This window comes from Hylobates moloch, unplaced genomic scaffold (assembly GCF_009828535.3).
Source record: "Hylobates moloch isolate HMO894 unplaced genomic scaffold, HMol_V3 SCAFFOLD_23, whole genome shotgun sequence".
In the NCBI taxonomy this organism is placed as follows: Eukaryota; Metazoa; Chordata; class Mammalia; order Primates; family Hylobatidae; genus Hylobates; species Hylobates moloch.
This window is the reverse complement of record NW_026652298.1, coordinates 27,907,829-27,921,224: the sequence shown is the minus strand read 5'-3', so window position 1 is coordinate 27,921,224 and position 13,396 is coordinate 27,907,829. Positions and strand designations below refer to the sequence as shown.

Below are 13,396 nucleotides of genomic sequence, written 5' to 3'. Positions count from 1 at the left end.
ACTGTAGACACACATTCTGAAACAGCAGTGGATGGTTGTGGGTCTCAAGGTGAAAGGCACCCACTCAAAGTGATGAATGTCTAAGCACAGGGACAAGACAAAGAGGGCAAAACGAGCTGAGAACACATTCTTCTGCCACAGTGCTAGTAGTTTGCAACCATTTTGTTGAAACCATGAGAAGGACCTTCTAAAAACTTCTAGTATATAGCTGGTAGGTGGAAATTTAGAGGGCAGTCTCCACTAAAAGGGCCAATGATTCTTTTTTTTCTTTTCTGAGTCTTGTTCTGTCACCCAGGCTGGAGTGCAGTGGTGGGATCATGGCTCACTGGAACCTCAACTTTCTGAGCTCAAGCCATTGTACCACCTCAACCTCCTGAGTAGCTGGGACTATAGGCATGGGCCACCACGCCTGGCTAATTTTTCTTTGTTTTTTGGAGATGAGGTCTTGTCATGTTGCCCAGGCTGGTCTCGAGCTTCTGAACTCAAGCAATCCTCCAGCCTTGACCTCCCAAAGTGCTGGGGTTACAGGCATGCGCCACTGTGCTCAGCCAATGATCTTTTTATTTGACATGTCTTTATTATTGTAGTGTCATAAAGAGTTTTCATAGGTTCACCTGTGACACTGATTTACTGTATGTTCCTAAACTAAAAATTCCACTATAAGGATTTTCAAAACTCTAATCTTCAGGTTTAGAAGAGACTGCCATTTGCTATTTGAGAGAATCAAAGGGTCTCACGAGTTTTTATCAATTTCCATGTCATGCCCTACACACTATGCACAATATAAAAGCATTTGGAATTTAAGAGCCAGAAGGGACTTCAGCATTCTTTCCACCAAAATGCCTCATTTAAGATGAGAAAACAGAGGCACACGCTGGGCTCTTGATGGGTATTTACTGAAGGGAAGAGAGAACAAAGAGTCTTTTCTGAGGTGCTAGGTGATGGCAGAGCCTAAGCTGGAACTCTTGGCTTCTGGCTGCCTGATAAGTCAGTTCTCTGTCCACTCTGCCCTATGGCTTCTGTTGCCTCTAAGGATTTTTCAGTAGGAAGGGAGAAAACACTTGCTCCACAGGCCTATTTATGAATAAATGTGTAAGCACTTTGACAAGGCAATGGGTCCTAGAATATGGTCTGGTGAGTCAGAATTCTCCTTCCTAAAGGGCTTTTTCCTCACCTTCTAATGTAATACATATATTCAGTTACTTTGAGAAACCACTAGCTGCAGATGAGAACCATGTGGAATCCAAAAACCATAGCTTTGATATATGCATTAGTATTTCCTACCTAGCAGGAATTCCAACAGCTACTCAATTTTCAAGGAAGGCTAAAATTTAGTCTCATAGAAAGGAAAGGCTAGAGGGAAGAGACCGGCCAATGGGATTTTCCCATCAGTTGAGATAAACCAAAGAGCAAGTAACCAAAGGGCATGACTGATTAAAATCTCTATCAGCACAAAGTGGCTTTAGAAAATCATTCCCTTTAATTAGAAAACACTACAGTATTAATAAAATGGGAATAGTAATAGCACCTATCTTTCAGGAATGTTGCGAGTGTTGCTCAATCTCTAAAGCAAATAGAAGTGAGTCACAGAGCAGCGCCTGTCTTCCTCTCAACCATAGTGCCGCCCTCCAAATCTTAACTGTACCTTTCTAATTATGGATGCCTGAATTTTTACATTTATATCTATGCCATTTCCCCCATACTTTAATCCCTTATTTTATTTAAGAGACTAATAACTGTTTAAATAAAAAGAAAGAAAATGAATAAAAGCACTAATGTATCCATGGGGTTTGTACAATATGTAGAAGTAAAATATAAGACAAAAGATCACAAAGGATTGGGGAAGGCAGTAATTGGAAATACACTGTTAAGAGTCTTACACTGTTCATGAAGTAGTACATTTTTTACTTGAAGACAGACTGTCAAAAACAAAAAGAGAAAATAAAAATAAAAGACAGACTGTGATACTTGAAAGATGCATATTATAATCTTACAGTAGTGCTTGGCCAATAAAAATATAATGTGAACCAGGTATATAATTAAAAATGTTCAAATATCTACCATTTAAAAAGGAAAAAGAAGTCAAATTAATTTAATATTTTAAACCTCATATACCAAAAATATTATCATTTCAACATGTAATCTGCATGTAAACAATGACTAATGTAGTTTACATTCTTCAAAATCTGGTGTGTAGTTATATTCACAACCCATCTCATTTTGGACTAGCAACATTTCAAGTACTCAATAGCCATGTGGTTAACGGCTACCATCTTGGACAGTATAATTCCAGAGCAAGGGTCAACTTTTCTCTAAAGGGCCTCAGAGTAAACATTTTGAGTTTTGGGGGCCATAAGGTCTCTGTCATAACTACCCACCTTTGCCATTGTAACTCAAAAGCAGCCACAGGCAATACGTAAATGAATGGGTGGCTGGGCACTGTGGCTCGTGCCTACAAGCCCAGCACTTTGAGAGGTGGAGGTGGGAGGATCACTTGAAGCAAGGAGTTCAAGACCAGCCTGGGTAACATAGCGAGACCCCATCTCTATTAAAAAATTATTTAAATAAAACAAAATAAAAATAAATGAATGGGCAAGGCTGTGTTCCAACAGAACTTTATAAAAACATGTGAGCCACGTGGGTCGGATTTGGTTTGAGAGCTGTAGTTTACCAACCACCAATCTGGAACAATGACTTTAAAAAACAACACAAAGAAGTATAAGCAAAAAGTCAATAGAGAAGATAAAACGGGATGATAAAATATCAGCAAATACTAAATAACACATAATTCAACCAAAAGGCAGTAGAATAAGAGGAACAGAGGGACACAGAACAAACAGGACAAACAGGAAATAAACCACAAGACGGGAGGCAGACCTGTCCTCAACATTAATTCAATATAAATGGCAGAGATTGCCAGAAGCAAGAGCCAACTATATGCTATTTATAAGAAACACACTTTCATTAGAAAGACAAACCAGTTACCAGTAAAAGACTGAACAAAAATATACGATGCAAACACTAAGTATAAGAAAATAGGCAAGGTGTGGTGGCTCATACCTGTAACCCCAGCACTTTGGGCAGTCAAGGCAGGTGGGTCATTTGAGGTCAGGAGTTCGAAACCAGCCTGGCCAACAGAGCGAAACCTGGTCTCTACTAAAAATGCAAAAAATTAGCTGAGTGTGATGGCACATGCCTGTAATCCCAGCTACTCGGGAGGCTGAGGCAGGAGAATCTCCTGAACCAGGGAGTTGGAGGTTGCAGTGAGCCGAGATTGCACCACTGCACTCCAGCCTGGCGACAGAGCGAGACTTTGTCTCAAAAAAACAAAACAAAACAAAACAAAAAACATAACCCTGATACCAAAACTTGACAAAGACAGAAAATTACAGGCTGGGCGTGGTGGCTCACACTCGTAATCCCAGCACTTTGCGAGGCTAAGGCGGGTGGATCACGAGGTCAGGAGCTCGAGACCATCCTGGCCAACATGGTGAAACCTCATCTCTACTAAAAATACAAAAAAAATTAGCTGGGCATGGTGGTGCGTGCCTGTAATCCCAGCTACTCCGGAGGCTGAGGCAGGAAAATTGCTTGAACCAGGGAGTTGGAGGTTGCAGTGAGCTGAGATTGCGCCACTGCACTCCAGCCTGGCGACAGAGTGAGACTGTCTCGGAAAGGAGAGGAGAGGAGAGGGGAGGGGAGGAGGGAGGAGGAGAGGAAGGAGAGAGGGAGAGGAGGAAGGGAGGGAGAGGAGAGGAGAGGAGAGGAGAGGAGAGGAGAGGAGAAGAGAAAAGAGAAGAAAAGAAAATTACAGTCTAATATTCCTCATGAACAGAGATGCAAAAAATATTTAACACAATATCAGCAATCAAATCCAACAACGTATTAAAAGGATAATACTTCATAGCCAAGTGGGATTTCTTTCAGGCATACAAATCTGATTAAACATTCAAGTATCAATCAGTATAATTCAAAATATTAACAAAATAAAGGATGGCCAGGTGCACAGCTCCCACCTGTAATCCCAGCACTTTGGGAGGTGGGAAGATCTCGAGGCCAAAGGTTCAAGACCAGCCTGAGTAACATAACGAGACTCTTGTCTCCACAAAAATAAAAAAATTAGCCAAGTGTGGTGGTGCACACCTATAGTCCCAGCTACTCAGGAGGCTGAGGTGGGATGATCCCTTGAGCCCAGGAGTTCAAGGCTGCCGTGAGCTATGATTATGCCACAGCACTCTAGCCTGGGCAACAGACTCTGTCTCAGAAATATTAAAAATAAATAAATAAACGACAAAACCCATAAGACAATTTTTAAAGATACAGAAAGAGCACCTGAAAAGATTCAATATCCATTTGTGACGTTGAATGATTTCTTAACATACTAGAAATGGAAAGGAACTTCCTAAACCTGAAAAAGAATGTATATGAACAACCTAAAATCTTACTTAATGGGCAAACATTGAACTTCTCCTCCTTAATACTGGAAACAAGGCAGAGATATCCACTCTCTCTATTTCTACTTAACCATATGCTAAAGGTGCTAGTCAGTGCAATAAGGCAAGAAAAATAAATAAAAGACATAAAGACTGGAAAAGATGTAAAACTTAATAGCACACAACATAACTGTGCACATAGAAAACCTTATGGAATATTTTTAAAAATCCTATTAGAACAAATAAGTGAATTTAAAAAGCTTGCAAAATATGAAGTCAATATATAACAATGAATTATATTTCTGTTTTTTGAGATGAAGTCTCGCTCTTGTCCCGCAGGCTGAAGTGCAATGGTGTGATCTCGGCTCACTGCAACCTCTGCCTCCTGGGTTCAACTGATTCTCCTGCCCTCAGCCTCCTGAGTAGCTGGGATTATAGGCACCTCCACCACAGCCAGCTAATTCTTGTATTTTAAGTAGAGACAGGGTTTGGCCAGGCTGGTTTTGAACTCCTGACCTCAGGTGATCTGCCCACCTTGGCCTCACAAAGTGCTGGGATTACAGGTGGGAGCCACTGTGCCCGGCGACAATGAATTGCATTTCTATACAAAAGCAGCAAACAGTTTGAAAATGACATTAAAGAAACAATTCCAGGCCAGGCCTGGTGGCTCATACCTATAATACTAACACTTTAGGAGGCCAAGGCGGGAGGTTGACTTGAACCCAGGAGTTCGAGACCAGCTTGGGCAACACAGTGAGACCGTGTCTCTACAAAAAAATTTTTTAAAATTAGCCGGGAGTGGTGGCAAGTGGCTGTAGTCCCAGCTATTTGGATGGCTGAGGCAGGAGACTCCTAGGGCCCAAGAGGTCAAGGCTGCAGTGAACTGTGATCATGCTACTGCACTCTAGCCTGGATGACAGAGTGAGACCCCCATCTCTATTAAAAACAACAACAACAAAAAAACTTGGGAAGAAAACTAACATAAAATATACAAGATCACCACAGTAAAAACTAAAAAATAGGCTTACTGAAGAAACTGGCAAGATGATTCTAAAATTTATATAGAATGCAAAAGATCTAGAATGGCCAAAGAAATCTGAAAAAGAACAATGTTAGAGGGTATATGCTTTCTGGTTTTAAGACACTATAAACCCACAGTAATAAGACAGTGTGGTACTGGCATAAGGAAAGACATAACTGACTGGAAGTGAAGAGAGCAGAAAGAGACCTAGACATACACGATCAGTTGATTCTTGACAAAGGTAGTGAGTCAAACCAATGAAGGAAGAAAACTCTTTTAAACAAATTGTTAAAATATTGTTGGAACAATCAGATAGTCATATGGAAAAAAATAAACCCTGATCTCCGTATCTTACTCCACATACAGAATTAATTTGAAATGGGTCATGACCTAAATGTAACAGTTAAAATTACAAACCTTCTACCAAAAAAATAAAAAAATAAAATAAATAAAAAAGTAAAAAAAAGAGACAATCACTGCAACCTTAGGGTAGACAAAGATTTTGGGGGGTGGGGGGAATTCACTAACAATAAAAAGGAAAAAACTTAATAAAGAGGACTTTATGAAAATTAAAAATATCTGGCTGGGTGTGGTGGCTCACACCTGTAATCCCAGCACTTTGGGAGGCCGAGGCTGCTAGATCACTTGAGGCCAGGAGTTCAAGGCCTGCCTGGGCAACGTGGCGAAACCCTGTCTCTACTAAAAATACAAAAATTACGTGGGCATGGTGGCGCACGTCTGTAATCTACTCAGGAAGTTGAGGCATGAGAATCACTTGAACCTGAGAGGCAGAGGTTGCAGTGAGCTGAGATTGCACCACTGTACTCCAGCCTAGACAACAAAGCAAGACTCTGTCTCAAAAGAAAAGAAGAACAAATCAAAAATATATGCTCATTTACAAACATCACAAAGAAACGAATAGGTAAACCACAGAATCGAAAAAATACACGTGCAGCACAAACATCTGACAAAGGCTACGTATCCAGACTACATAAAAGAACTATAAGTTAATAGCGAAAAGACAAACAACCCAATTTTAAAAGGGGCAAGAGACTTAAAAGCCACCTCAATGGTCAAAAAGAACATTAAATGGTAGTCAATATCATTAGTTATGAGAGAAATGCAAATTAAAACCACAATGCAATACTGTCTCATAAAGATTGACAGTCAGGTGCAGTGGCTCACGCCTGTAATCCCAACACTTTGGGAGGCCAAGGCAGGCGGATCACTTGCGGTCAGGAGTTCGAGACCAGCCTGGCCAAAGTGGCAAAACATTGTCTCTACTAAAAATACAAAAATTAACCAGGTGTGGTGGTGCACATCTGTAGTTGCAGCTTCTCGGGAAGCAGAGGCCCGTGAATCGCTTAATCCCATGAGGGAGGTTGCAGTGAGCCAGGATCGCACCACTGCACTCCAGCCTGGGAAAAAGAGCAAGACCTGTCTCAATAAATAAATAAATAAATAAATAAAAGATTGATGGCATGAAATGCTGACAAGGATGTGGAGCAACAGAAACTCATACAATAAAATGGCATATCAAACTCGTACTATGAAATGCTATATCCACTTTGAAGAGCTGTTGCTTTGTTCTTATAAAGTTCAATACAAACTTATCCTAAAAATCAATAATTCTACTCCTACATGTGCAGACAAAAAAATTATCTTACTGAAACATTCACAGCAGCCTTACTCATAATAGCGCCAAACTAGAAACAATTCCAATGTCCACCATCATGAGAATGGGGGTAAAATAAATGCTGCATATTTACATAATTAAATATTACTCAATGATTAAAAAAAACTGCTGAGATGCAACAGCAAGGATGAATTTAAAAACTATATTAAGCAAAAAAGTTAAACACAATGCCAAACAATTCTATTTTTTATAAATTCCAAGAATAGGTGAAACTAATCATAGAGTGGTAAAAATTTAAAAATGGTTGCTTAGGGTCATGGCAATTGTAGTGGGAATTTGGGATTGTTTGAAAACAGACACAAGGAAATTCAAGGGAAACAGAAATGTTCTATATCTTGCTTTGGTTGGAGGTTATATGAGTGTATACAACTGTTAAAACTCTTTGAACTAAACATTTATGATCTCTGCATTTTATTTTATCTTAATCATACCTCAATTGTTTTAATCTCTAAAAAACCATTTTTAAAGCATAGAGGGCAATCTGAAATATTAACAGTGATTGCTTCTGGGTGTCGGGATTATGGCTAATTTTTTTCTCTTGTTAATTCACATTGTTCTAAACTTCACAATTTTCTATAATGAACATTATGTATGTACACATTTTTCCCACTTTCTATACCTGTGTTTTGTAGTTTCACAAAGACACCAAATGCTGCCAGCATTTATATCCTGCAGGGAGGATTATGGGTGGTAAAAGGAAATGTGGGTCAAGCATTCTTTCTACAGTAGGCACATGGTTCAGTATCTACAGGATCTGAAAGCTCAGGAGATCAGGCAGAGGCAGTCATACTGAGAAGAGGACGGGATCAGACACACATGAGTTCAGTTCTAATCCTGGTTCTCTCACAGAACTGGTGAACAAGACACAGAGCCTCCATCTCCTCATCCCTAAAATGGGAATAAGACATATCCTGGGCCAGGCACAGTGGTTCACACCTGTAATCCAAGCACTTTGGGAGGCCGAGGCGAGAGCATCACTTGCAATTTGAGACCAGCCTGGGCAATACAACGAGACCTCATCTCTACAAAAAATCAAAATTAGCCAGGCATGGTGGTGCGTACCTGTAGTGCCAGCTACTCAGGTTGAGGTTGGAGGATCACTTGAGCCCAGGTCAAAGCTGCAGCGAGCTGTGACTGCACCACTGCACTCCAGCCTGGGCAACAGAATGAGACCCTGGCTCAAAAAAAAAAAAAAAAAAAAAAGTCCTGTCTACCTCAAAGAGGTTTTGTGAGGGTTAATCAAAACGGCTATGGTCTATAAAGCAGTCTCTAAAATACAGGGAATTCAGGTCATAGTCACTTCTGATATGATGTGAAAAGTTAGAAAGGCCATCTTTCTCAAAAGTCAGATTTAGTACTTACAAACCTATGAGAAGCGACAAGAAAAGTCATTGCTAGAACTCTGGCCTTTTAACTTAACAGCTGAGAGCTCTTACCTATTGTTGCGGTAAAAGTGATTCTGCAGGGAGTAGGGTATGCACTGGGGGTTTAACCGTTTGCTGTCAGCCTCCTTCCAGCCATCTTCAGTCCACTTTCTTTTGATCTGCTTCTCTTCCTGTTTTCTCCCCATATATTCAGCATAGGTTTGGATCCGATAGCTTTCTGCATATTTGCTGGTATTGACAGCTACAAGGAAAAGAAAAAAAAATAAAATGCTTACAAAAGTCTGGCCTAGCCCCAAAGATGTCACTTTTGAAATGTGGCCTAAGGTGGTCAAAGGAGCCCCATCAGGCCTAAGGTCTGACCGACCCTTGGCTCTGCCACCTGGAAGACAAATGACCTTGGGTACACCTGTAAACTCTCCAAGTCTGAGTTTTCTCATCTGGAAAAAAAAGCCATTGCTCCCCAATCTCCTTTTCAGTGTGAAAGTGCTTTGTAAACTGTAAAGAACCGTAATGATGTAAGTAAAATAATAATTTTCAAAATATTTGCAGCCAACATTACTATTTGGATATTATTCATTTTCAGAGTAACAAAATGAAAATAAACAAAACCACTAAGGGAAAACTATAAACCCTCACTATTTTCCTAAAATAAAATGACAACAAAAAGCAATATTGCCAGTGGTGGCGATTACTGTGTCACACACTGAAGATCTCCTGTAAGTCTATGTGCAGTGTTTTACATGCATTATATCTAATCTTCATAGTACACTTGCAAGGGAGGAAATGTTTTTACTGGTGAGAAAGCAGGGTCACAGAGGTCAGGGTTTTGCTGCGGACCATCCCTGGGTGAACGGCAGGGATAAGATGCAAAACCAGGTTCCTCAAACCCTAATACCAGGGTCCTTCTTATTGTTCTGCATCTCATTCTGGACTCTGCAAAGTTTTTTTGGAAGTGCTTTATTATTTTCATTTTATTAATTTTTTTAAACCATCAGGCTTTATTGTTTTGTTACAATGAGTTTTAAACAAATTTGTACACTCACGTGTTGTCCATCACACAAATTAAGATAAAGAACATCCTCTCACCCTCATGCCTGTTTTTAGGCAGCCTCCCACCCCTCCTTCACTGGACGAAGGCGCCTCAGATGTGTAGTACAATTATAGCATTATCTTCCTCAACTTGAAAACTTTACTGTCACCAGTGCTATCATCAGGGCTTAATTTTGCCTTCTCTTAAGCTACCTATAACTGGAATTACCCTACATATGCTTTTTTTTGTATTTTATTTATCTTATTTCAATAGCTTTGGGGGAACAGGTGGTGTTTGGTTGCATGGCAAAGTTCTTCAGTGGTGATTTCTGAGTTTTGGTGCATCCGTCACCTGAGCAGTGTACACTGCACCCAGTGTGCAGTCTTTTATCCCTCACCCCCTCCTGTCCTTCCCCGGGAGTCCCAAAGTCCATTACATCATTCTTATGCCTTTGCTTCCTCATAGCTTAGCTCCCATGCACTCTGCAAATTTAAGACAGCTGCACAATACTTAGGACATGCCTCTGCTCCTTCCGCCTTAAGGACTGCTAATTCTCTGTAATGCGCCTCTGGCTGGCAGCGGTACTTGAACACTGGGGCTTAATCCCCCCTTGGTGTTAATGCTTCAGACTAAGGCCAGGTCAGTTGTGTTCTGATCCCATGCTGCCCCCTCTTCTGAGGCTGCTGTGGATGGATCACGATGGCAGCATGGGAGTGAGGATCAACGGTGCCCTCTTGGTGCCCATTTGCTACTTCTGGCTTCCAGTTTGGGCATATGCATTCCCAGCCCACTAGCACTACCAACAACTATTACCCACACTGGCAGTGAGACCATCAGAGCCTGGCCACGCTGTTCAGGGCAGTCTTTGTACCTGGTAGCTGCAAAGCGCCATGATGTCAGAAACAGAATCTGTCTACCTGCACCTAGAAAACCTCTGGATATGGAATAGTTCTCAATAAAAATGATTAGACTGAATGAAGAGCAGAATGCAGTGCTGGTAACGAGCAGGCAGGCTTTGGGCACGTCGGCACTGGACAAGGGACTCCAGTTTACCAGGGACCTTAAAACAGAGGGAAAGACAACTGTATGAGAGGCAGATGTCCCACATCTGGCACCTGACACATTTTAATCTTCAACTAGGCCAGATTTCACTAAAACTTAGTGCAACAAAGGTTTCCGGAATGTCATGCCCTAAATATTTAGTCATCTAAAAAACAGAACAAAACAGGAAAAAACTCTACTTCTTCAGAAAACACAAATTTTTACTAAGAAGTTTGTGTACTTTTAAAATATTACTCAAGAGTTAAAGAGAAAAAGGAAAAAAAAAACCCTCAAAGTATTGGAGAGGCAGGGCACAGTGGCTCACACTTGTAATCCCAGCACTTTGGGAGGCCAAGGCGGGAGGACAACTTGAGCCTATGTAGTTGAAGACCAACCTGGGCAACAACACTGTGAGACCCTCGTCTCTAAAAAGAAAGTGCTAGAGAATGTTCATATTATACAATGTCTCCCAAAGAAGTCGAGTGGGTTACTGAAATGTGCGCTCAAAACAGCACACTCTGCCTCACTCAGGAGATAAGAGGTGAAAGCAGGCAGTTCTGGAGATGTGCTATTGAGTAAAGTTACTCATATCAGAGAGCCACAGAAATAGGATCCTTTCCTGAAAATCTTATTCCTTGGAACAGTTATTTTTCTTACTTTGAATGTGTCATATTTCTGTTATTTTTCACTCATTTACCCAGCCTCCCAACAATTTATATCCAATAAACATTGTCCACCCATTCTTCCATGTGGTAACTGCTTACTGAGTGTTTTTGTCCCAGAAACTAAATCAAGACACAACCTCCACCCTCTCTTAAAGGTCACCTGTCACATACCAGATTTATGTAGTGGTGATTTCCCTGTAAGCTTGTCACTTCCTAAGCTTGTGATAGATTAAAATATGTTCATCCATCAATGTGGATATATGAGAACCCATTGGTTCTACCATCATTATTCTGTACCAATTGTTAACCAATGAGCATTCTCCTGGATTTTCTTCTATTTCGTTCTTTTTTTTTAAAGAAAGTTCTTTATTTTTATTAATATATTTATTTATTTATTTGAGATAGAGTCTTGCTCTGTCACCTATGCTGGAGTACAGTGGCTCCATCTAGGCTCATTGCAACCTCCCCCTCACGGGTTCAAGTGATTCTCGTGCCTCAGCCTCTGAATAGCTGAAACTATAGGCGTGTGCCACCACGCCCAGATAATTTTTGTAATTTTCATAGAGACAGGGTTTCACCGTGTTGGCCAGGCTGGTCTTGAACTCCTGGGCTCAAGTGATCCGCCTGCCTCGGCCTCTCAAAGTGCTGGGATTACGCCCGGGAGCCACCGTGTGCGGCTTGGCTATTGCGTTCTTTAATCTAAAAGGTTTATTTTGCAAGCACACCCAAAAGAGATGACACCTGCAATAATCCCTCTGTTGCCAGGTGTGCTCGCTCATGTCTAGAGTCCCAGCACTCTGGGAGGCCAAGGCAGGAGAACTGCTTGAGCCCAGGAGTTCGAGACCAGCCTGGATAACAGGGCAAAACCCCGTTCTCTACAAAAAAAAAAAAAAACATAAAAATTAGCCAGATGTGGTGGCTTCAGACTATAGTCTCAGTTATTAGGGAGGCTGAGGTGAGAGGATTGACTGAGCCCAGGAAATCAAGTCTGCAGTGAGCCACGATTGCACCATTGTACTCACTCCAGCCTGGGCAACACAGCAAGACCCTATCTCGAAAACAAACCTGCTCTCAAGTTTAATTTGGATTACCAAGTAGGAGAGGAGGCTTGGGTCAATATTCCCCATGAAAGTAAAGGTCATGACAGGGTCACAGGGGAGCTGAGATAATCTATTTAATGATATCTGATTGTTTTCAATAATTCAGCTCCCAGCTGATAGACAAATGTTACAAACAACTCCCCAACCATGGCGAGGGAATTTATCTGAGCACATTTGAAATTTAGGATCACTAAAAGGGGAAATAAATAACAGTCCGCTTTTCACTGCTGGCCTCCACGTGGCAATAATTTACCAGCATTCCTTCGAGCCCCAGCAGCTTTGCAGCTCTCGGCCTTTAATCTAGAAGCCAAGCTCTGGCTCGAAGCCACACCTCTAATGGATGAATCAGCAAAATGAATTGGCTGTCAACTGTGTCCTCCAGCTATTCCAGCTCGCCTGTCAGAAGCAGCATGTAGCAGGCTGCTGGGTAACACTAACCTTTTCCAAATGTGTCAGGGAAATGATTCAAGGCAATCTATCGGTCTTGTCACTTTGTGAAACCCACTGGGGAACCAAACGTGCTAAGAGTCCTCCCTGTTTCCCTGGAAGTGAGTGGGAGCAGTTCCCTCACATAAGAGTCTCAACCCCTCCGGCTTCACTGTGCCTGGTCCATTGTCTCTTGACACTGCACACAGCATAGCATTTAATCTTCGGATGTTCTAGTCACCACACAAATAAAGAGACTGAGCATTGGAGAAACTAAACAGCTTGCCTGAGGTCTTGCAGGTAAGCAACAAAGCTGGCTTGGAACCAGGATATGGCATTTATATATACATTTTAACAATGTAATACTGCCACATGCCTGCTGTGTATTTATATGCATTTTGTTTATGTAGGTTGACAATTAGCTTATAAAATGCTTCCTGTATTAAGGAATTACTTAAAATGTTTAGACTTTTTTGTTTTTTAAAGAACTTTCCACTACTGTCAAGCAAAGACTTTCCAACCAAGTTGATGCATTATGTTTATGAAGAGGAAGACAACATAAGATGTAGATTCCTTCCTAAATTGACTTATAGATTTAC

General features: G+C 41.2%; 1 protein-coding gene across 2 annotated transcripts in view; it reads right to left on the bottom strand.

The window, feature by feature from the left end:
* Positions 1-13,396, bottom strand: part of PARN (poly(A)-specific ribonuclease) — a 197,371-nt gene that overhangs the window by 39,190 nt on the left and 144,785 nt on the right. For both annotated transcript variants that reach the window (XM_032144568.2, XM_032144569.2), the window contains one exon: positions 8,587-8,776. In XM_032144568.2, coding sequence (XP_032000459.1) covers positions 8,587-8,776 — 190 coding nt within the window. The remainder of the gene's footprint in view (positions 1-8,586; positions 8,777-13,396) is intronic.